The 26,313-nt window shown below is 35.9% G+C and overlaps 1 protein-coding gene across 2 annotated transcripts in view; it reads right to left on the bottom strand.

The window, feature by feature from the left end:
- Nucleotides 1–26,313, bottom strand: part of VN2R537 (vomeronasal 2 receptor 537) — a 28,766-nt gene extending 2,453 nt beyond the window's left edge. Inside the window, exons 1-5 of one of the 2 annotated variants that reach the window (XM_007490574.3) lie at nt 26,099–26,313; nt 18,951–19,245; nt 10,183–10,986; nt 2,803–3,030; nt 1,785–1,908 (exon numbers count right to left, since the gene is read on the bottom strand). In XM_007490574.3, the coding sequence (XP_007490636.3) occupies nt 1,785–1,908; nt 2,803–3,030; nt 10,183–10,986; nt 18,951–19,245; nt 26,099–26,313 (1,666 nt within the window). Of the gene's footprint in view, nt 1–1,784; nt 1,909–2,802; nt 3,031–10,182; nt 10,987–18,950; nt 19,246–26,098 lie in introns of those variants that run through there. The other variant, NM_001099539.1, reaches the window with a different exon arrangement.

Below are 26,313 nucleotides of genomic sequence, written 5' to 3'. Positions count from 1 at the left end.
TTCTCAAGTTTCTGTCTTGGCTTGTACATGAAGCTAATCCAAAGGCTTCTTATTTGGTCCACATTACTCTATTATGCATATCAGTTCCTAGCAGTACCTCTGCATTTGTGACTATATTGGAGGCATTGAAAAACTTTCTATATCCTTCTCTAGTTCAATGACATCTAAGACCTGTCCTGAATTTCATAGTCTATTATTCATCCAATATTTAGTTGCACACAAAGGGGATTTTCATTGTTAATTTACTTCTGTAGGGATTTTTGTATACTAAAGTGTAGAGCTGAAACCCAAATTATGTTTAGAGATCTCAAATATTGGGCCCTATCTTATATCAAATCAAAATTCAATTCCATACACATACTTTACATCATACTTCAGTACAACCAACCATAATCCTTCCTTCAACCACTAACTCCTTGTCTATTACTACTCTGTCTGTGCTACCCCGCTAGATATTGCAGTGGATAAAGTGCTGGGTCTAGAGCCAGGTAGAACTGAGTTCAGATCTTACATTGGGATGCATTAGCTATGTGACTCTGGGAAAATCACTTTACCTTTGTTTGCCTCGCTTTTCTTATCTTTAATTGAGGAAAATTCCTCACTGAGTTGTTATTAAGATCAAATAAGGTCATATCTATAAAGTGCTTAACACAATATCTGGCATATAGTAAGTGCAATATAAATGTTAGTAGTTGTTTTAATTAGTGCTATTATAATTTGTAATACTATTAATTAATTACCCATTCAGATTCTGTTTCTCTTCCTCAGCTTATTATCTCATCAGTTTTCAAAATTCAGCCTAAATTAATCCATCACCCATAGCAATACATTCTCAGGCTTGAATTTTCTTTCTCTATTGCCATCTTTCTGTATGGATGAATCTCTTTCACCTAAGATGACCTCTTTCAATCCCACTTTCATCTAAAATTTCTTCTGAAGCATTCATGCAATTAAAATCCTTACACCCTTTGAACATCTCTATCTTCATTTTAGTGTTCATAGAGGAGGCAAGTTAGAAGGGACCTTTTAAGCCTGTGTTGGTGAACCTATGGTATCCATGCCAGAGGGGGCTGTTCCCCTCCCCCTCTCCACAGATACTGAGGACATTTCTCACATCACCCACTCCTTTGCCCAGCATCCCAATGAGAGCAATTCCTCCCTCCCCTGTCTGGGGTAGAGGGGTGGCTCACATACAGCATGAAGGTGACAGTTTGGGCAACCTGTCTCTAAAAGGTTCATCATCATTCTCTTAGGTCATCTAGTCTAATTCTATTATATAAATGTGGAGAAACTAAGACCCAGGGAAATTATGTTTCACCCAGGGAGACACAACTAATAAATATGTTAAATGGGATGGAAAAGTTTTCCTATCTTCAGGTTCACTGATCTATTCACTATGTCATAATACAATAGAAAAAACCCTGGTTTGTCTCCGGGAACCTGGATTGAGATCCCAACTCTGATACTTGCTGTGTGACACTTAAACACCTTAGACCTTAGTTCCCTGATTGGTCAAATGAGGGAGTTGAACTAGATGATTCCTGAGATTCCTTCCAGCTCTAGATTTATTGATCCTACATATTCATCTAGCTGATTCTCCTCCCCATTCCACAGTATATGGCACTTGAAAATCAAACAAAATAATTTTAATAAAAAATAATAATAAATCAGTGCTTCTTGGGGCTCCATGTCTTTTATGTGAACTCAAGAGCCCTTTCCTAGGCCAATCTTTTATATTTTAATTCCTTTTTTTTTTTTTAGAGGAAGTCCTTTCAAATACTTACTCATTTGTTTGGAAACCTCCCCCTCTGGGCATAGAGAACAGTCAAAGCAGCAGATGGGTTTTCCCTCTCTTGGAATTTTCCTGAATCCAGGGCCACAGCTATTAGTGCACACAGCATGGGGAACCTGAACAGGGGTAAAAAAAAAAAAGGAAGTATTTGAAGTGTCTGGGATAGCAAAGTAGATTATTGATATAATTCTGGAGACAAAGAATTCTTATTTTGTAGAACACAATGGGTCTTATCCCTGGCCTGTAAACCAATGAACATATGCAATAGGATGCCCATATACTATATTTAAGAGATTTAATTTTATCCCCAATCATCAGTTAGCTATGTGATTGACTGAATGACTGTTCGGCCTTGGGTTTCAGATTCTTCTTCTGAAATAAGGGACCGTTGGACTTAAAGATCTCTTTCAGGCATAACATTCTATAACTGCACATGTAATCTGGTTCATTGCAACAACTTTATTGTTGAAATCATGGTAGGCTACTGACCTCAAATATATACATTTCATCTTTGTCCATATAAGAGGAAAGGCACCGAGAGGCAAAGTCTGCGATGGAATTGATTTTTTTCAATAGAGAGCAACAGCAAATCTTACAGTAATTGGTAAATACAATTTGGTACATCAAATTGTTTTGATGATACTCGGAAATGTAGTTAATTTTACAAACTCAATCAGTGAAAATTATTATTTGGATTCATTAGGCAGGACTTTAGGATGACTGAATGACTTCACTTAAGCTAAAGTCAAGTCAATGGATGCTTTGATGAAAGGTAGCACATGAAATATTGCACAATTTGGGAATATCAGCTGGATTGACTGCCTTCTATTTATTCCTGAAGATTTTTTGGAAGGAATAGGAGACCTTTCTCTGTAAAATCTGAATATGCATCAATGAATAACTAACAGTTATTGTCATTCTTGGTCACCAAGAGACTGCCACTAACAGTTATGCAAAATTTCAAAATCCATAAGGCATGATATGTAGATGATATAATAAATGTTTCTGACCTTTGACTCAAGCCAGCCCCACACTATGGCCTCCGTAGAAATGGTGAAATCCTGACCAAGTGGAGCACCAGGGATAAACTGTCCTACTTTCACCAGAAGTTCAGTCTCATTTAGATAAAACAAATAGTTCATAATGTCATATTGAGCCTCAGAACTTCTTGTGTCATCCAAAAACACTTGCTCACCAGCACTGTTGTTAAACTGGATGTTCCTCAGAAAGGAATGGAGCTGAAAGAGAGGAGAAGTATTCATTTCCTGGTGCCCGAGGGCAGGGCTGTTACCAAGCCAGGAACTATTGGCTAACTGGCAATCCTGGGACTTATGATCTAAATTTTGTGCTCTTGTTTGGTGGGGTAAGAAACATCCTGGTTTCTTGGGGAAAAAACACAACTAGAAAGTAAATTCTGCACTGTTATGCCATGCTTTCTTGCTGTTAATACCAACAACCAAGATTTTTAAATTTATAGTAGTAAATTTTCAATAGATGTTGATCAAAATTACTACATTGTGGGAAGATGGTGGAATAGGCCAGATCACCTCATATGAAAATATAGGAATAATGGATTTTTTCTTTGAATGATAAGCAGTATATATTTAAAACTAACAGCAAACATTATCTAAAATAGGGATGGGTTAGGAACTTGCCCTATAAGATCAGCACTGAAATAAGGATGCTCATTATCACCAATACTATTTAATATTGTCTTAGAAATGCTAGCAATAGCAACAAGAGAAGAGAAAGAAACTGAAGCAATCAGAATGGTCAAATGTAACAAATTATTTACATAGTATAATATATATTCAAATGTAAACCTAGAGATTCGACTAAAAGTTAGTTTCAATAATTTTAGTAAATTAGAAGGATATAATATAAACCCACATAAATCACTCTCATTTCTACTAACACTGTCTTACAAGAAGAGATTGCCTATTTAAAATAAACAGATAGAATAAAATTCCTAGGTGTATATCTTCTAGAACAAACCCAAGACTACATGAACATAATTTTAAAACATTATATACAAATAAATTTAGAGTTAAATATTTGGGAATTTATTAATCATTCATAAGTGGGCAGAGTCAAAATAAATAAAATAATTATCATATCTAATCAATTTTATTCAATGCCATCCCAATTAAATTACCAAAATATTTTATTAAACTAGAAAAAATAACAACAAAATTCATTTGGAAAACCAAAAGCTCAAACAATATCAAGGGAATGAATGAAAAATGTAAAGGAAGGAACTCGAAGAGTATCAGATTTTGAACTATATTACAAAGCAGTAATTATAAAAATTGGCTCTGTCGAGGACTTCCTGGTTGGTGATTCGGTCCTGCCATCTGATCCTCATGATTGACCGGAGAGAGTGTTGGTGGAATTGCTCCAGCTGTTTCATGTGCTTCCGGTATAGTGTCCATGTCTCACAACCGTAGAGGAGCGAGCTGAGGACCACTGCGTTGTACACTTTGAGCTTCGTTGCAGTGCTTACACCTCTGTGTTGGAAGTCTTTGCAGCTCAGCCGCCCAAGTGCCTGGCTGGCCTTTTGGATCCTGGCATTAATCTCGTGGTCTAGGGACCCGTTGTTGGTGATGGTGCTGCCCAGGAACTTGAAAGTGTTGACGTTAGAAAGCTGCGTGCTGTCGATTGTAATGCATGGCTGGTTAGTTGGCCTCCCTGGTGCAGGTTGGAACAGCACCTCTGTTTTGCTGAGGATGATAGTCAGGCCAAACAGTTTTGTTGTGGTGGAGAACCTGTCCACAATGGTTTGGAGATGATTTTCTTGGTGGGCCATGAGAGCACAGTCATCTGCTAAGAGAGCTTCCAGGATGAGTCTCTCTGTTGTCTTTGTTTTTGCAGTCAGGCAGCGAAGGTCAAATAGTGAGCCATCCAGTCGGTATTTGATGTAGATGCCCAGGTCTAGATCCATCACAGCATGCCGTAATACTTGGGTGAAGTATTGGTTGAATAGTACCAGAGCGAGGACACAGCCTTGTTTCACACCATTGGAGATGTTGAAGCGATCGACTTCCCCTGTCATGTCGACATGAAAGAGCTGGATCAGTTTGACGAATTTTGCTGGGCAACCGAGCTTGCTGAGGATCACCCACAATGCGTCCCTGTTCACTGTGTCGAACGCCTTCATCAGGTCTATGAAGACAATGTAGAGACTTAGGTTCTGCTCAAGGCATTTTTCCTGCATTTGCCTCACCGTGAAGACCATGATGGTGCTGTGATCTGGTCGGAAGCCACATTGTGATTCAGGCAGGTTCTGCTCTGAAACAGAAGACAGGAGTCTATTGAGTATAACATGGGTGAGGATCTTTCCAGCAGTGGAGAGTAGTGAGATGCCTCTGTAGTTGTCACAGGCTGCTCGTGAGCGTTTGCTCTTGTATAGGGCTACGATGGAGGCATCTCTGAGTTCTGGGGGCATGTCTTCCTCTTCCCATATGCTGGTCAGCACTATGTGGAATGCCTGGAGCACCTTTCCATTTAAGGCCTTGTACACCTCGGTTGGGATCCCATCTTTACTGGGTGCCTTGCCTGCACTCATTTGTTTAATAGCTTTTTGGATTTCCTCTATTGAAGGAGGGACATCAAGTTGTTCATTGGTGCGGTTTTGGGGGATCTGGTCAAGGGCACTTTGGTCGACTGGAGAGGGTCGGTTGAGAAGCTGACTGAAGTGTTCTTTCCACCTGTTGCTGATGCCTTTTTTTATCTTTTATGAGAGTGTCACCTTCAGAGGATAGCAAGGGAGTGGTGGTGGGTTTTAATGGCCCATAGACAGTCTTGAGGGCACTGAAAAATTGTTTGTGGTTTTTTGTATCAGCAAAGCCACCAGCATCAAAGTCATGGTCCCCAAAACCCAGCTACGATGGTCTGGACACGTTGTCCACATGGACCCACAGTGAATACCAAGACAGGTATTCTATGGTGAACTGTCAGCTGGACTCAGGAAACAAGGCTGACCAAAGAAAAGATTCAAGGATCAGCTAAAGTCCAACCTGAAGTGGGCTGGCATTACACCAAAGCAACTAGAACGCGCTGCCTCTGACAGAAGCAGCTGGAGAACCCACATTCACCATGCCGCCACCACCTTTGAAGATGAGCGATGTCGACGTCTTGCCGTTGCGCGTGAACACCGACACCAGGCCACAACCACACCTCCTGTAACAACTGGCGTCCCAGGCCCCATGTGCCACACACTGTGCGCCTCAGCCTTTGGACTTCAAAGCCACATGAGGGTACATCAATATATGACAATGCACAAAGACAATTGTCATTCTTGGTAACCGAGAGACTACCACTACTACTAATTATCAAAACTATCTGGTATTGGCTAAGAAGTAGAAAAATAGATCAATAGAATGAAACAGACATACAACAAAGAGTTGTAAAAGATTGCAGTGATCTTGCATTTAACAAAAGTAAAGAATCAAGTTTTGGGAATAAGAATTTTCTAATTGGTAAAAATTGTTGGGAAGACTTGAAAACAGTCTGACAGAATTTAGATATAGACCAACAGCTTATACCATTTAGAAGGATAATATCCAAAATGATACATGCCTGAGGTATAAAGGAAAATATTACAAACAAATGAGAAGAATAGGGAACATATCACCTATGAGATTCATGGATAACATAAGAATTAATAAATAAACAAGAGGAAGAAAAAATTTTGAGATGTAAAATGAAATTTTTAAATACATGAAATTAAAAAAGAGGTTTGGTACAAATTAAAATAATGTAACCAAGATTAGAAGAAAAGCAATAATTTGGTGAAATTTTATACACAGTTTATCAAATACAGATCTCCTGTCTAAAATACACAAAGAATGTCATCAAATATATAGGAATATGAGCCATTCCCCAATTGATGAATGGTCAAAAATATGAAAGTTTTTAAATGAAGAAATCAAAGTTATATAGAACTATATAAAATGCTCTAAATCATAATTAAGTAGTAAATGCTAATCAAAATAACTCTGAGATACCATTATAGACCCATCAGATTGGTTCAATAATAAAAATGCAAAATGACAAATGTTGGAGGGAATGTGGAAATTTTGGGACACTAATATACTTTTGGTGGAACTGTGAACTGATCCAATAATTTTGTAGAGCAATCTGGATTTGTGCTCAAAGTGTTACAAACATGTATATACATTTTTTTTCAGTAACAATACTGAGAGGTTTTTTTTTTTTTCCTAAGGTGATCAGGGGGGAAAATAGAATGTATTTATTATAAAATATTTCTAGGCAGGACTGTTTGTGATGGCAAAGAACTGGAAATTGAAGGGATGCACAACAATTGGGGAATGGCTAAACGAATTGTGGCATATGATTGTGATGGAATGTGACTGTGAGGTAAGAAATGATGATAGAAAGACCCACATGAAATTATGAAGTGAAATGATCAGAATCAAGAGAATACTATATACGACAACAAAAATATCATTTGAAAAATGATGTTTATATCCACCTCCAAGCAAAGAATTGGTAAGTTGAAATTTGTAAGACAGTTTTATATATACACAAATATGTAAATATTTATATAGTTTAATAAATAAATAAACTTTTATATAGATTAAATTACATCTCAGAGGGATCCAAAGACTGTATATTCTGAGCCATATCAGGTCATTTCTTGTTTCTTGGGGACAAGGCATCCAATTTGTTTGAAAGAAAAATGGCACATTTTTCCTGCGCTCCTATTTTAATTATGGGAAAGATACCATGGCAACTGTCCATACTAACAATTTGGAGTATATTCTAGCGACTTTATGGTGAAATGCAATTTATGAAAAAAAGAAAAGAATTTAAAAGAAAGAATGACCGTGGTATTTCACCTTATTTCCTTTGCACAGTAGATTGCAGCTAACCTATCTTCTTGGCTATCTCCTCTCTCCCTGTCTTTGCATGGGCTATTTCCCTATAAAATGTACTCATTTCACCTTTGAGATAAAGAAATTTAGACTAAACTGTTGCCTCATTTATTCATATTCTAAAAATATTTACCTGTAAACATAGATTCTTTCTGAAAGGATAATTTGCTCCTTGAGAATAGAGACTCATTAATTTTTATCTTTGTGTCTCCATTGCTTAGCACATCATATTATCTGATAAATTCTTGCTAATTGAGTTTAGAATCCCTAGTGTGGAACCATTAAACACTTTTTTTTGTTCAAGTGAAAATAGTAAGAAATTAAAGTTCTGTAGTGTAACAATTCTTTCCAGACATTCCCTGTTTGAATATATATACAAGCCAAGAACAAAGATCAGGATCCTAGGAAATGGATCACAAGTAATAATCAAAATGAACTCTTGTCTAGATGGGATCATTGTATTCCCACTCTCCTGAAATAAGTGATGTCAAGTGGTGCTGAGACCCACCTAAAGGCACTGTCTTCTTTTTAATAGGAACCATTGACTAAGTTATAAAAATCAATTTTTTAACTTTTAAAACACTTCACAATCTGACTCCAGTGTGACAAGGAAATCACTTTAAAAGACTGATATATATTAATTTAAGGTCACCAAGGAATTCAGCTATGTAATTCCTAATGAAACTCAAGTCAGCTGTCAACCTTTTATGGAGTTTAATTTCAATAGGAGGAAGAAAGGAATTAGAGATAGAGAGAGAGAAAAGGGAGAGAAGGGAATAGGGCTTAAATACCCCTTCTGTTTAGGCTGGGCCAAAAGGCCCAAGCCCTTAGATAGCTGAGGCAAAGAAAAGAGATCAGTCCCTATTACTCACGTGACCAAAATGGAGAAACAGTCTCAGAGGCCCCCACCTTCAGCTTCCTTCAGAGCAAGCTTCTCAGAGTACACTGCCACCACTCCGACCAACTCCTCAACCCCCCCCCCGAGTCTTCAGACCCCCCTCATCTTTAAGGAAACCATCCAAGTTGCCTCCCCTCAGTTCTCACATCTACCAATCACTGTCCATCAATTTTCCTGTGCCAATGGAGGCTCTAGCTTAACCCAGGACCGCCCAGAGGCTTTGCACATGTCTGTTGAAGGTCATATTTTCAAATGATTAAATCTTTGCTCCTTTGCTACAGCCCTTTCTAAATCCTGTTAACCTGAGTAGGGTAGAGATTGGAATAATTAAATTTTGATCTAGGCTGCAGCCCTTACTCAATCCTGTTAAGGCTGAATAGGGTGGAGATTGATTCCAAGTATCTCCATTGTATCAATTCTAAAATCAATCATGACTCAAAGAAATTCCTGTTCTATGCTTAAGCATAGGTCAAAGTCCTTTCCATTGTTCAGCAAAAGGTTTCTGTCCTAAAGTAATCTTAAGAAGGGAAGAGAAGGACCCTCCCATGCCAATGGGGTTCCCATTCCAATAGACTATTAGTAAGAAATTTTCCAAGTATGAAATATCCCAATGGTGAAATTTCCAACATTTATAAGTCTAAGGAATTTTGAGATTTACACCAGCTTATCTTTCCAGGCTTCTTGAGCATAAGTCCTCTTGCACTTTGCTTTCCAGTCAACTTGGGCTCCCCTGGGATCTTCACACAAGATCCTTTATCTCCCAGCTCCAAACACGTTTTCTACTTGCCTTACCCTCTCCATGCCTGGAATGAACACCCTGCTTTCCTCTTCCATATAGAATCCCTAGCTAATTCATGCTACAGTTCCCTCACCTCCTTCTCCAGAGCACATTTGGTGATTTCTTACCATCCAAACTATCAGTACCCTCCCTCCCTATTTCCATTACCTTATAGAGGTTATTGCATTTTTTTTATTATATCACTAGCATCTAGCACAGCGCTTGGCATATATTAAGTCCTTAATAAATATGTGTTTACAGAGACTGATACACTGTGGTACAACCAAATGTAATAGACTTCTCCATTAGTGGCAATGCAGTGATCCTGAACAACTTGGAGGGATCTATGAGAAAAAACCACTATTCACATCCAGAGGAAACACTGTGGGAGTAGAAACACAGAAGAAAAACAACTGCTTGATCACGTGGGTCAAAGGGATATGGCTGGGGATGTAGACTCTAAATGAACATCCTAGTGTAAACAACAACATGGAAAGAGGTTCTGATCAAGGACACAAGTAATACCCAATGAAATTGAGCATTGGCTGCGGAAAGGGTGGGTAGAGGGGAGGGAGGGAAACAATGTGATTATTGTAACCAAGGAATAATGTTCTAAATTGACTAAATAAACTAATTCAAATGGAAAAAATAAATATGTGTTTATTTAATTATGGATTCATTAGGAAACTCAGATTATATGCTATAGACAAAGTAGGGGAAGAAGCATCCACACTGAAGAAATGACAGTTCCTTCATGTGTGGTTATATACCCAATACCTACCACAGTGACTGGCACATTGTAGACCCTTAGTATTACCTGCCATGGCTGAGGAGCCCAGGTTTCTCCATCTCTTATATATTGTCTCTCTGATGTCATCAGGAGCATTTTATGGAGGGCCCTGGCCACAGCATGCACAGCATTGTAGATGGTATAACTCAGGCCAGACATAGTCATATCAAAGATGTGCAGAGGCAGAGCCTCCAAGGAGGCATTGGGTGAGCACACATTTGGCTCCTGATTTTCAAGTTTCTCTTGATCCTCGAATGCTGAGCACCAGAACACCTTAAGGAAAATGTCCTCTGGGTATGTGGCAGGGTTCACTGATCTGAGAAAGGTCTTGAAGCCAGGAATCTCATTTGACATGTGTGAAAATGAAAGTGCTCCATGGAAAGCATAGCCATCATTCTTTTGTGGTCTCATGGTGATGTCCCAATGAGATGTGGTGATCCACACTTTCCCAAAGTAGACATGAATAGGCTGTGAATATCTAAGGATCATGAGTGAATCAGTATCACCATGAATGATGATGACTTTGACTGGGGATTGCATAATACGTATCAGGAACAAATCCTGGGATTCAGTATGTCGTCTCTCGCTGACTGGGATCTTCTCAGTGAAGGCCAGACAGATGCCTTTCTTGACCATGTCCCCTCTTAAGTTCCAGAGGAATTCCTCCCCTCTCATATCATTTGTGGTTGCCAGGCCTACCCACGTCCATTCAAAATGTAGCATTAGTTGGACCATACCACGGGACAGAAAGGAGTCCCTGTGGGCCAGCTGGTAGAGAGAAGGAAACTGGGACTTGTCACTCAGGAGAGAATCAAAAGGTCCATAGCTCATCTGAATTTGAAAGAAACATGGGGCATTTTGGTTTCTGCACTTTTGATATAGTTTAGGAAATTTCAGCAAAATACAAACTATCTTGTTTTAGGAGAATAGAAGAATAAGAATTCTCCCAGGTCTAGAGTCAGGAGGTCCCACGTTCAAATCTGGACTCAGACACTTCATACAGTGTGACCCTGGCAAAATCACTTAACCCCCATTGCCTAACCCTTATTGCTCTTCTAACTTGGAATCAATACACAGCATTGATTTGGAGATGAATAGTAAGGGGTTTTATTTTTAAAAAAGAATTATCAGCTTATATTTAGAATGATATCTAAATTAATTTATCTATTCATTTTCAAATTATCAAAATATTCCTTCACAAGTATGGGAAATTATAATTAAATTTTCCTAGTAGAAGAAAATATTAATAATCTGAAGGGAAACTATGAAAAAAAATAAAGATTTTTAAAAATCAAAACATTTAATTTAATTAAGGTAATTAAAATTAAAATTAAATGAAAGATTTAAAGAAAAAATTAAGAATAACCTAGCATAACCAGATCTTAAGGTGTACTAGAAAGCTGTAATCATTGAAACAATCTGGTATTGTCTCAAAAATACAGATTGGTCAATGGAACAGACAAGCTACACAAAACATTGAAGTAAATGATCACATTAGCTATTTGAGAAACCTAAAGACCCCAGTGATTAGTAGTAAGAGCTCACTATTAACAACAAACCTGCTAAGCAGTTTTAAAATTACATATATAAGCAAATTTTATACAATATAGCAAAATAATCTACAAATAGATAGACATTAGACATTAAAAAAAAAAACAAATTTGAGGATCAAAGAGAAAAATAGCTTTCAGATCTATGGGCAAGGAAAGAATTCATGACCAAGCAGAGGATGGTGAGGATAACAGCAGATAAAATGGCAATTTTGATTACATAAAATTAAAGTTTTGAAGAAACAAAACCAAGTTAGATAAAATTATAAGGGTAGTGGGTAATTTGGGGAAAATCTTTGAAGTATGTTCTTTTGATAAAAGTTTAATTTTCAAGATACTTTAGGAATAGATTCACTTTTTTTTTTACCAATAATGATTTTCCAACTGATAAATAATTAAAGCATTCAAATATGTAGTTGTCATAGGAAGAAACCCTGAGCTGTGAGAAATAATCGTTTAACTCAAGCATTATTAGAGAAACCTAAATTAAAGGAACAATGAGGTTCCATGTCATCCTTACCAGATCAGCAAAGTGAACAATGAAACAAAATATTAAATATTGGAAAACTGGTAAAACTAACATGTTATTGCATATATGATGGCATTGAGGAATGTTTTAGCCATTCTTGAAAACAGTTTGGAAATATACTTCAAAAATTACAAAATAATGAATGCTCTTTGAGTCAATGATGAGGCTACTAGCCATGTACTGCAAAGGGATAAAAAATGATTAATTTGTAGAATGCTATTTAAAGCCACTCTTTTTGTGAAGGCAAAGAGCTGTAGACTGAGAGAATGCTCATCAGTTAGAGAATAAATAAGTTATAGTACGTGAATGTGATGGAATATTGTTGTTTCGAAATAAATGATGAATGAAATAGTTTCAGAAAAACCTGGGAAGGCTTGTATGAACTGAGGCAAAATGAAATGCAAAGAACCAAAAAAAAATTGTATGGTATCAGAAGTATTACAATGATAATGTACCATGAAAGATTTAATGACACTGATAAATACAGTGATCAACCACAACTCTGAATGACTCATGATGAAATATGGTATCCACTTCTAAAAACAGAGCTCATGAACTAAGTGCAGAGATTAAAGTATATTTTATTCTATTTTCCCCCAATACATAGCTAATGCAGAAATTTGTCTTACATTTCTATATATATTTTCAAAAGGTTTTTTTAACTTCTAAAGAGAGAGTGACAGTTTATTATTTAAAAATAAAATAAATTTAAATTAAAAATAAAATAAAACTAGTGGTTCAAGTAGTATAGTTTGACATGAAAGAGGGGGAAAATAAAGAACTGGTTTGTTAGCAGTTATTTTGAATCAGTCCAAGGACTTTAGTTGAATATAAGTTCCAAATCTTAAAGTGATATGTTGACACAATCTTTAAGAGAGTGTTACTTAACATGTACGAAAGTTCTGACATTTATTTTTTTTTGTATCTTTTCTTCATTTACCTATATAAGTCCTTTCCAGTAAGTGAACTCCTTAAAGTTGGAATAATTAAAAATTTGCATGATATCAAGGATATGAAATTGCATGAAAGGAAAATATCTAAGGTGAACTAAAGAAGTTTCGAGATAGTGCAATAGTTCTAGAGTGCAATATTGCTAAGTTATGTCATTCACAGGTCAAACAATACATATATAAAATGGTGATCCTGGCAGAGTCACAATGAGAGAATACAGGATGGGAGTCACCAGAGCATTCTCAAATTCCCCTCCCCCCAAAATTTTTGTAAATAACACTCCAAATTGAATTCTGGAGTGGTAGAATTAATGAAGATTGGGAATTAAACAGTTTTGCCTCATAGTACAATTTCAGAAGCTGTCAAGAAAAGTTCTGTCTTTCTGGGGTGAGAGCGTAGTGTAGTGCAACACAGACCATTTCCCAGCAAGCCAACAGCAAGTATTAGGCAGTGGATCCTTTCAGAGCATTCTGTTCATAGACAGAAAAGGGATGGAATAACTGGTCAGAAGGAGATTAAAGAGGAACCTTTATTGACACTTTGTACAGGATTTAGTTTCATAGCCCATATGTGTATCTTGGTCATGGGTCCAGGGCAAGGATGAGCATTAGCATTGAAGCACATGTTGACAGATAATAGCAAGGACCCTGTTGACAATTCCAGGGTGGAAAAGTGTGCTTATGGTCACTCATGACCCATATCCCAGGCCAGGAACAGAAACCACATCTCTCCTTATATATGCCACCTCTGAAGAATAAAAAATCTAATGAATTAGCCAAATAGCAAAAAAATAAAATAAAATAAAAGGCATAAAAATCCACTAAAGTGAATAACTTGTTAAAAACAGAGCCTCCCAAATGGAAAAAGAGGAAAACACACTCACTAAAGGAAAGAATTTCTTAAAAAGTAGGAATGGACAATTCTAAAGGAGGTACAGAAGCTCACTGAAGAAAATAATTCCTTAAAAATTTGAATGGATAACTAGACGTATATGACCATGAAACAGTGAGAAACAATAAAATCATATCAAAAGAATGACACAAGAAAAGAAAATCTGAAATACTTTATTGGAAAACACTTAGCAAAAATTAATATAATCCTTTAAGGGAAACATGGATATTTGATGAAATGGAAGATCTTTAAGCATTCCTGATGAAAAGAATAGAGTTGAAGACAAATTTGACTTTCAAATACAAGACTTGAGAAAAGAATAAAAAGGCAAACATCAAAAAATTATAAGAGATTCAATAAAATTAATATGTTTGCATTTCCACATGGGAATATGCTACTTGTCATTACCAAGAACTTTATTATTATTAGGGCAGTTGAAATGAGTCTACATAGATAGAGGGTATGAGTGTGATTTGATTATGATGGGATAATTTTTTAAAAGGATGAAAAGAGGGACACACTAACAGAAGGTGAAAGTATTTTTGGAATGGGGTAAATAATTTGATATAAAAGAGGAGCAAAAGGAAAAACTTTTATGGTGAAGATGAGATGGGAAGATGAGAAAGGACAGTGTTTGAACATTATTCCCATCAGAATTGTCTCAAAGAGGGAATAATATACACAGTTGGCTGAGTATAGAAATCTATCTTGCTTTAGAAGGAAATAGAGGAGGTGGATGAGAGAAGAAGGACATGATAGAAGGAAAAGCAGATTGGAGGACCTGGTGTTCGGAAGCAAAACAGTTTCTTAAAACAGACATGATAAAAGGAGAGGGGGGGTGGAGAGGGGGGGAAGAGAGAGAGAGAGAGAGAGAGAGAGAGAGAGAGGGAGGGAGGGAGGGAGGGAGGGAGGGAGAGAAAGACAGACAGACAGAGACAGAGAGACATAGAGAGAGTGAGACAGAGGGACAGAGAGAGACAGAGACAATGAGACAGAGACAGAGAAAGGGAAGTAGTGGAAAAAAATCTTGAATCTTATATCATGTTTGTAAGAAACATATCTGAAGCAGAGAGACAGTAAAAATAAAGGGAATGGGGCAGAATTTCTTATACTTCATGCAAAGAGCAAAGGTAGCAATCATGATTTCAAACAAAGCAACAGTAAAAATATATCTAATTAAAAGAGATAAAAGTAAGCTATATCTTGATTAAAGCTATCATAGACAAAGAACTAATTTTATATGTAGCAAATGAAATAACATCCATATTTTTAAAGCAGTTAAATCAGTTACTGGAGAAAATAGTAAAATAAAAATAGTATAGTTAAGAGAAGAAAAAACTAATAGAATTACAATTGACAATGAGGAAACAAAACTATCATTCTTTGCAGAATATATGATATTATAATTGGAGAATCCTAAAGAATCAACTAAAATATAGGCATCCCTTCGATGTCACAACTTTCTCCATTGCAGTTTTGATTTTTTGAAGCTCATCAAAAGGAATTAATTGATAATTTTTGGGAGTTTTTCAAAGCCACAGATGACACATGAAGACCAGCAAATGACACAGAAAAAATTTAGAAATGTATTTTTACTTAATATTGACATACATACAGTCTATTATCAAATACTTAATGCAAATTTTACAATAAAGTATTATAAAAACCCAATAAAAGAAAAAGAAAAAATTCTTTGGTACAAAGAGAGGGCCAAAAATTTTTGCATGGATTTTCTAGATTGTGGGTGTGCTCCTAACTCTGGTGGAAAGGATATCAGTATTAGTTGAAATAACTAATAATTTATGCAGTCACAGAATGCAAAATAAAATCATCAGCATTTTTATATATTTGCAGTAGAGTCAAATACCAAGAGATAGAAAGAGAAATTTCATTTAAAATAACTGTGGATGAATTAAAAAACTTGGGCTTTTTTGGAATAAGAACTTCTTATTTGGCAAAAATTGTTGGGAGAACTTGGTGGCAATTTGGTAGAAACTCGGCAGAGAAACATTCAAACCATCTACCAAGATAAGGTCAAAAAATTATTTGGATGTAAAGGGTGATAAGAAAATTAGAGGAATATGAAATATTTTACATGGGAGATCTTTGGACAAAGAGATTTATCACAAAAGGAAAGGTAGTAAGTATTACAGGTTATAAGATGGATAATTTTTATTACATTCAATAAAACAGGGTTTGCAGAAAGAAAACTAATGAAGTCAAGATTACAAGGAAAGCAGAGGAAATTTTTTTCTGGCAAGTTTCTGTGATAAAGGCCTCATTTCTCAAATATATAGAGAAAAGAGTAAAATTTATGAGAATATGAATAATTCCCTAATTGATAAATGGTCAGAGGATATGAACAAGTTTTCAAGAAGAAGAAATCAAGTCATCTAGAGTTACAAGAAAAAAATGGTCCAAATTACTCTTGATTAAAGAAATGCAAATGAAAACAACTCTAAGGTACCATCTAATTGGTTAATATGACAGAAAAGGAAAATTATAAATGTTATAGGGAATGTGGGAAATTTGGGATACTGTTGATGAAATTTCAATTGGTCTAACCATTCTGGAGAGCAATTTGGAACTAGGCCAAAACCTCATACTCTTTGACCTAGCAATGTCACTACTAGGGTCTATATTCTAAGGACATTTTTTTTAAAAAAGGAAAATCACTGGGTATTAAAAATATTTAGAGAAGCTCTGTGTGTTATGCCAAAGAATTGGAAATTGAAGGGTTGTCCATCACATGAGGAAAGGCTGAACAAGTCCTAGTATATGATTATGAAGTACGGTTGTGCTATAAGAAAAAAATTAAAATGATGCTTTCAGGAAAATCTAGAAAGACTTACATGAACTGATTCAAAATAAGACAAGAAGAACCTGGAGGACATTGTACACAGTAATGGCAATATTGTATCATGATCAACTGTGAATGACTTAGCTCTTCTCAACAATACAAAGATTCAGTAGACCGAGAAGGTCTTATGATGAAAGAATGCTATCCAACTGAAGAGAAAGAACTGATGAAATTTGAATGCAGATAAAAAACTTGCTTTTTAAAATTTTTCTCTTTTCTTTTTTCTTTTTTTTTGCATTGTGACTAATGTGTAGAAGTGTTTTTCATGACTGTACATGCATAATTTATGTCAATTGTTTGCTTTCTCCAGAAGGAGGTAGGGGAAGGAGGGAATGAATTTAGAATTCAAAATTGATAAATGAAATGTAAAAAATTGTTTAACATGTAAATGGAAAAAATTAAACATAAAAATTGTTTTAAATGGAGCTCTCTGCTTCCCTATCCCCAAACTCCTTTTTCTCTAGATTTTCATTTTGCTCTTAAAGTCAGCCACTTACTCCTTCCTGTGACCCATGTTTATAACCTCATAGTTATCCTTGACTAGCTCCTCTCCATTAATTTCTCTATATTCAATTAGTGACCAGTTCTTCTCCCTTCTATCTTCATAGAATTTCAGATCTATTTATCCAATCCTAACCTCTCTCCTGACCTCTAGTCTTGCATCTCCCATTGACTATTCGACATCATGAACTAGATGTCTCATGTCCATCTTAAACTCCATAGGTCCCAAACTGACCTAATTGTTCCCCACCCCCTAACTGTCTCTTTCTCAAGCCCTCTTCCTAATTTGCCTGTTACTGTCAATGGCACCACTTCCTCCTAGTCACCTTGGTTTTAAAACTATGTATCATTTTGGATTCCTCACTCTCAATCCTCTTCATCCAATATCAAATCTAATCTATTTTCAAGTCCTATCAATTCTAACATTGTAATATCTTCTGAATACTTTCTACTGACACTGCCAGCACCCAAGTACAGGTGCTCATCCCCTCACATCCAAACTCTTTCATTGGTTTGTCGGGCTGCCTCAGGACTCTAGTCACTCAAACCCACCCTCTACTAAGCTGCCAAAGTAGTCTTCCTAAATATAGGTCTGACTGTACCAACCTCCCTCTCTGTTATCACCAAGGTCAAAAACATTATTGGGCTTTTAATATAATTTACCCACCAGACCCCTTCCTACAATTCTAATCTTCTTCCATTTTATTCCACTCTGCATACTCTACATTGACTGATTTTTTTTCTCTCATTCTTCTTTCTGCCTTGACCATAAGGAGCCCACCCCATCTTCTACCCTTGTGCCTTTTCCCTGACTGGCTACCTTACCTGCAATGATCTTCTCTCTTCTCTCTTCTCTCTACCTTCCAGATTCTAAGTTCTTTTCTTATATAAAATCTTACCTTCTATAAAATGTCTTTCCTGGTCTCCTTTAAAGCTACTTCCTCTCTCAGGAGGTGACCTCCAATTTACCCCATTTATACCTTGTATGGACCTACTTGTCTGCATGTTGTATGCCCTGTTGGACTGTGATCTCCCTGAATGCAGGCACTGTTTTGTCTTTTGTATCTCCAGTGACTAGCATTGCTCCTTTTTTGTTCCCTTATTTCTATTCACATGGCTGGCACTGAGTTCAGATGCTCATCACTTCTCATCTGGACCACTGAAATGGCCTAATTAATCACCTTGCTTCCTACTTCTCCCTTCTGCAATGTACAGTGTGGTTTGTTGAACCAGGTGCACAGCTATGAGCTGGGGTGTTTGGGCGCTCATCTTAGCTCTGCTGCCAAGGAACACCTTGGCTTTAGGAAAACTGCTACCCATGCGGATCTTCAGGATCTTCTGTGGTCTAATGAGAAGCTTGCTTCAGCTTATCTTTAGGAACCATAGGCATAGCAGAAGTTATAAATTCTATTATTGGTTTATAGTCTTGTCATTACTGAAGGATAGCTGAACTATTCCCAAGACTGAGTGATGTTAGCAAAGCACAGAAGATGGCCGATTCAGTATTTCTCACCTGTGGAACTTTGTAGAGCTCAAGTAGGGTCCCCATCTGGATAGACAAAGCTGATGTGGCTCCTCCAATGATAGCCACAAGCTGGTCCTGCCCCAAGCAGTTATAGTTAGGGATGAGCTGGCCCTGCCCAGTCAGCCATTGCAGGGAGCTCTCCAGGGTTCTCTCGTCACTGTGGTAGGAATTATATAGATGGAATCCAAGAGAAGAACTATTGGGTAAAAGATTGGGGTCCCTGTTGATCTCCTCCACAGCAAATACCAGAGCCAGGACCTGCTGGTAATTTTTGTGCATCCACCTGAGGGGCAGAGAGTAAGAAACCAAGAACAAAATGTTCAAAGATAATCAATTGTTAAGATTAAAATTATCTGGAGAGACTGATTTTGGAGAAGAATGTCGGTTTATTAATTAGGTTATCATCATAACCAATAAAAGTGACAGACCATTGGTCCTCTCAGAGGACCAAAGATATCAATAGACTTCAAGATAAGTGTACAAATAGAATTTTAGGTGCTCATTATTAATTCCCTCCCTTGAAGACATGTCTAATTGGTAAATAATTGGGAGATGATCACTCAAACTATCCATCCCTCCTTGTCCCCATTCTATGGAAGTCATGTACACAAGGAAAAAAAAACCTTTTCTTTTCACTTATTAATCAAGTTCTATTAAAAAGGAAGACATTCTTTGGATTTCCTAAGGACAAAGAAAATGTAAAAAGCAGCACACTGAGTAGAATCTCTTCCCCAGACTTCAGATAATGAAATAGTAATTCTTTCTAATATACAAGGGTTAATTCTAATCCAGAGCCCTTTTATAGGAATTAATATAGTATGTGATGAATAAATTCTCAGGATCCCCCCTCTGCTTCTTAGGGAAATTGGGTCTCTGTTTTCCCAATGAAGCACATCAAATATGATGACTATGCATTACATGGAAGATCTAACTATGATGCTCAAGTATTTCTCAATGTGACATTTAAAAATGATTGATAGCTGAATTGACAGGTAGATGTTAAGGGGGGCACTTTTCTTACAAACAAAGAAAATGATGCAAAGGACAGATCTGAATAGAATAGGTGACCCAACCCCCACTATCCAGTCTACTATGTCCAAGGCCTCAAAGTTTCATGATGCAAATGTTTGATTTCAGGGGTCATCTTCTATTACTGTCATCTACTCATGGAGTCATAGTCCCCAGCACTTTCTCTGCCAGGTCTGCTCTCTCCTGCTCCAAGTCATTGGTAACATCTTAAATAAAATTGATTGAAAAATAGATCTTAATATGATTTGACATAGCCACTCCAATTGTACATTAAAAATAGTTAGGTCAGATGGTGAGACCTAACTCCATTTCTAATTTTATTAATGTAAAGAAGATCCTATTATGAGCCTCTGCACTAAAGAATTTACATTTCCTGTACTTTTTTTGTTCTTTACTTCTATCTAAACAAAGTACTTTCTTTGGAAAACTGCCAGTAATAGACTGAAAGGAAATTTGTTAAAATTATGATAACTTAGCCTATAGAACTAGCTTTTCTAGTAAAAACTTTAATATATAACTGATTTTTGCAACTCAGTATTAGATCATACTCAATGCCTTAGGAACAATTGGAAACATTTGACATATATAATCATCTGATTCTTTCAACTTTCTTCAAAAACTTTAATTTCTATTATTTCCTCACTTGCACCATTTATTCTCTTTATTTGCTTTTAACCATCATCTCTCTCCTATTAGTTATTATTATGTATTACTATTTATTATTTGTTGTTATTTATTATTCACTTTTATTCTCAATCTTCCTCACGAGAATGAAATTCTGCTAAGGAGTTATCCTATTCAAAACTCATAGATGGCACGTGGCTTCTATGCCTAAGTTAGATGATAACATGTATGAATTCAACCAAAATGTGTTTTGCCCTTTGCATTGTAACAATAGGCTTGGAATTGGATTCATAAAAAGCTAGACAATTATCTTCCATTTTATCAAATAAGTTATCTATAGTCAAACAAAATCAGTTTCTAAATATGCTCATAAACTAGCTTTGCACTCATATAGAGTAATGTTCTTAGATTTTCCTCATACTCTTTGTAAGCTCCTTGCATTAAGGAATACATCCCAATCAGGAGTGTTAGTGTTGCAAAGAATAACAAGTCAAGATATCACTTAGAAAAAAACAGAAGATAAAACATAAATTATTTTTGTCTAAGATAAATGATTGCACACAAATATTCTAACTCAAAATGGAAAAAATGTTTCTGATGCAACCGTATTAATAAGTGAGATTATATTGGGGTTTGTAGGCTCCTACATCATTGCTCAACTGTAGTACCCTAAGATATTTGAAAAAATTTTAAATTAGTAATAGATAACAAAGCCAATGCTTGTTGATTTGATTGCATCCACGGATATTAAAAGAATTATAATTTCAAGTTGAAAACCTTTGATTCTACACACTAATAGCATAGCTATTTCCTCCTTAAACTAAAAGATAATAAATATTTACTATAGTGTTCATATATTGCACTGATCAGTGTCCTGGTTAAGAAGAATTTGCTATAAGAGAAAAATTAATCGTCAAAATTCACACAGCAGCAAAACAGGTCCTTCTGATCTATTTGAATTCATGTATTAATCATGAAGGCTTAGCATGAAGCTACAAGGAATCACAAATTCACTTGAGTGCCTTATTTTTCAAGATGGGTAAATCAAGTCAAAAGAATCCTACCTTTACCTTCATAACATCATTCTCTCAAGCATCGTACAGGCAGACCTCAGACTGCAGGAACACATGGCTATTCTCTTAAATGAAGGTCACAAACTGATAGCTGAAATCACAGCTTAGATCAGAATTCTCCAAAACAATGCCCTCCCCACCACCCTTTTCTCAAAAGCAAAATCTCCATCATTTATAGCTTGGGATCAGATTATCGTTATTTTATTCATGTTTCAATGTCAGTCAGAGTTTACTACTGCTCTGTAATAAAAATAATTACAATCTAAACTTTCACATATTTAAAAATGAAACTCTAGTAAATTCCAGTTAATAACATATGCAATTACATGATATTCCAAATGATCTCAAATAAAGATTCACTTATCATAAGGATTTAACTATAAAATTCCTTACTTTAACAGGGAGAAAACTTAATTCTTTTTTTTAAATCCTTACCTTCTGTCTTAGAATCAATACTGCATATTTTGACTTGCCCAGGATCAGACAGCCAGGAAGTGTCGGAGGCCAGATTTGAACCTAGGATCTCCCATCTCTATGCTTGGCTCTCAATCCACTGAGCTACCCAGCTGCCCCCAAAACTTAATTCTTTAAGCATGGTAATACAGTTTCAAAACACTGTCAAAAGGCCTAATAACAGGACTAACAAATAAAGATCTGAGAAGAACCTACTATGCCTTTTCGACAGCAAGTCATTAAGCATTATTAATATTTCCTTAACTTAAAACAAACATATTAGTTGTAATAATTAGTTATTAAACATAGACATTAACAATCTACCAAAAATTCGGGTTACAATAGGAAGTAACTTAACAGTCTATCTGAAATGTTAAAATATAAGAAAAAATGTAATATATTCAATATTACACTTTAAAACATGAAATTTATATTTATTCAGCTGGCAATAATTCAATGAGGAAATATTTCCACATTTCCTTTAAAATGTTCACAAATATACCAAATAATGTTTCAAAACCTAACAGAGAAAGCATGTTATAATTTGCATTTAAATACTCCTAGAAAGTAAACAAATAAATTTATCATTTCCACAGATAGTCATAAATAGCCAAAAAATTTGAGAATAAACTTAATTCTTCAAAATTAGAATTTAGAATCAGAATGATATAAAATATCATAACACATAATCAACAGGGAAGATAAAATTAAATCATAACTTTTTCAAATATATGTATGATTTCTTTGAAAAGTTTGATTCATAATTTAATAACATCAAAAATAAAAGAAATAATTTTATCATTATATTTTTACAAAAGTTTGCCAAATTATCAGTTATCATGAGTAATTTTCAATCATTTAAAATATGAAACAAAAAACCCACCAAATTTCCAAATAATCTTATATAGAATTACTTTATCACACTTAAGAGTCTGTATAAATTTATTACTTGGACCTTTTAGGGAAACCATCAATTTTTTAGAATCTTAAAATTTTTTAGATACCACCCCAAGGACCTAATTCTTTCTGATTCCTTTGAAACAGCATTTGCTCCCACCCATACCACCACAAGAGGCTGCCAGAAGCAAAGAAAATTACAATGCAAATTAAGGACATATTAATTCAGAGAGGTTGTTGAATTAAAGGAACATCATTTCACAACAATTCCCAATTTTCCAAGGTCACCCCTTTTGTCACATATTCAGTACCATATTCACCCCTCTCCCAAATTGGATACCTTGAGGGAGATTTTGAGAATTTGAAAATCCAGATTATGAATGTATCTTTTCTCCTTTACCTGGAACAGATTGTAGATTTTTAGGTAGTGTGGCTAAATTGTTAGAGTTCAAAACTGGATTTAACCCAATTCATTATAGCATTTTTCAATACCATGAATTATCACATTCACTTTAAGCTGAGAAGTGTGCAAACTGAGTCAATCTTCAATTCAAAATAGAAAATTTACTTATCTGAAATACAACACTAAGGTTGCTCCAATCCAACCTGGGCCAAATGATATCACAAAGAATTTTCAAGTAAAAATAGCCAGTCTTTTATTTTATTAAAACTTATTATTAAATTATACAGTAGTTTAATCACTTTAATGGTAATCTCAGCTGATCTAAGAACAGAAATTTTAAATAGCTATTGATCAAATCAGATCAAGATTTTAGAATTATTAACATAACTTTCTCCTCTGTTTGCATTGGAATGATAACATATCATGATTTAGAAATTTTTTTCCAATGGGAAATTTTTATTAACACATTTAAATATAATTAATTTTCTGTATTTACAACTCCTATCCTTCCCATTTCTGGTCACATAGTTCCTGTTGTCAGAATGGCATAAGAATCCTCAACCTTGCCTCTTCTGGTACCTTCACCTACCTCCTCCTGGTCATCAACTTGTCTTAAACTTAATAAATGTGTCTATTTTTAAAGATGATCATTAGAGCCTGTCATTCTTGAGGAAGTACCCTCCCTGGCCAGCATTTTTCTCAAGCTCTCCCACAATAGTGCAGCCTGTGGGGGAAGGAAGCTTCTAAAGGATACAGCTGGCTGCATGTGACTGGTGCCTCTCCTTTCTCTGCTCAACTTTTTATTATTTAATAAATAGTTGTAAATTAAGATACAATTTTCAGAGAATTTTAATTTTTTCAAGAACATTAAACAAAATACAAAACAAAGATTTTACCACATTTTACAAATCAACTTAAAAACCTACAGGGAAAAAAACCAAATAGACACATGAGTAGTTCTTAATAAAATAAATTGTTTTTTAGCAATTTGCAAATGCAAAATAGTAAAAGTCAAATTAACAAAATATATTCTTACTAGCTTAAGTCTTATAAATTTCAAAAGTAAATAATAGGGGACTGGTAGGTTGCTCAGTGGATGGAAAGCAAGGCCTAGAGAGGGGAAGTCCTGGGTTCAAATGTGGCCCCAGACATTTCCTAGTTGTGTGACCCTGGGCAAGTCACTTAACCTCCATTGTCTAGCCCTTTCCACTCTTCTCCCTGGGAACCAATACTTAGTATTGATTCTAAGACAGATGGTAAGAATTTTTTAAAAAGAAAACAAAATATATATATAGGTAATTTGTAACAAATTCTCAGCTGAAATCATAACATATTTTATGTCAGATATTATAATACAATTCTAGGCCTTAAAAAACCCAAACAAACAACTTCCTACAGAATAAGGATTTCTTAAAGAGTCTCAACTTAGTCTCAGTAATATACATAGCAAAATTGACAAGACTGGAGTAACAGAAGTCAAACTATATATAGTGTTTGCAGAGCTCCAAGAAAGTTACTCTTGGTTTTCTGTATCCAGGCTACCCATGAGATAGAGGAATGAAAAGAAAAGTGGAAAGATCAGTTTGTAGCAGCATTCAAAGCTAACCATTAGAAGGCTTGGAGAGAGAGAAAGTCTACAATTCTCACTTTCTTTCTCATGTTGAGAGCTCTCTGAGGCTCATCTAGCTGGAAGTCAGAACCTTGGACAAGGCTTTGAAATTTAAATGGTCTTTAGTTCTAGCCAAGTAAATGATAAAAGTTGACTCAGTGAAAGGCCAAAGACAATGCCAACTCTCCAGAAGCTAGTTATCGAATGGGGGAGAAAACAAGAAAATAACTCCCTACAAACAAACCCTACAAAACAAATGGGATGTAATCAACACATTCTAAGCATGGAGACCAATTAAGAGGTTCTTGAAGTAGACCTTGAAGATGTGATCAAGGAAGTAAGTATTCAGCTCCCCTCTCCAATCTACTTGCATTTGTTAACTCTGGGACTCACAAACTATTTCATCCTAACACTAGTAGGGCAGGAATATCCATGGAGAAGGGTCTGCATTTGGAAAGCCAAAACTGCTTCCTAGGTCAAGATTCTTGTCCATTTCTTTCTTGATTTTGCAATTCTACCCATTAAACCCCTGTTGCGTTATGCCAGTTTCCTAGTAGCAGCAACATCAAAGCAAAACTTTAAAAGGGGACATCCGCTGAGCTGTCCGTGATGCATTAGGACTGAGCATAAAAGCAGATGCTAATGTGATGCCTCCTCCAAACCCTGGGAAGTGGGCACTATTTTACAAGGGAAGAAATAGAGGCCCAGAAAGGCCAATAATAGCAATAAGAATAGCTAGTATTTATATTGTTTGGAAAACACTTTAAATACATTATCTTATTTAAGCCTCATAAAGACTCTGGGAGGAAAATGCTATCATTCTCTCCATTTTATAGAAGAGAAAACTGAAGCCAATGTAGTTCTTTGAAGTTTACAAAATGCTTTCCATACATCATCAAAGGGGAGTGGAATCATAGAGCTAGAGCTGGCAGGGATCCCATCAAAGAAAGAATTTTAGAGACAACAGGATGAAGTCCCTTCTCTCAGGACCTTTTGTAGTCATCACAGGAAAAAGAGTCCTTTATGATATAGTCAGACAGGTACTTACTTGTAATCCCTACAGCCTTTGTCAGGATGACTTCTAAATAGTTCTGCTCCTCCGACATTGCCCACTTCTACTGAATACAGGGGGAGAAAGCTCCCAATAACCAAATCTCCATCCCTAGAGAGACTGGGACTGGTTTTTGAGAAACAGCGGAGCTTCTCGGTCTTGAACTCAGAATGTGAGAGCTCTGGGAGCATGACCAGGAGAAGAGTAATCAT

Source organism: Monodelphis domestica, chromosome 3, assembly GCF_027887165.1.
Source record: "Monodelphis domestica isolate mMonDom1 chromosome 3, mMonDom1.pri, whole genome shotgun sequence".
In the NCBI taxonomy this organism is placed as follows: Eukaryota; Metazoa; Chordata; class Mammalia; order Didelphimorphia; family Didelphidae; genus Monodelphis; species Monodelphis domestica.
The sequence above is the reverse complement of the archived record's forward strand: the minus strand, read 5'-3'. Positions and strand labels throughout refer to the sequence as shown.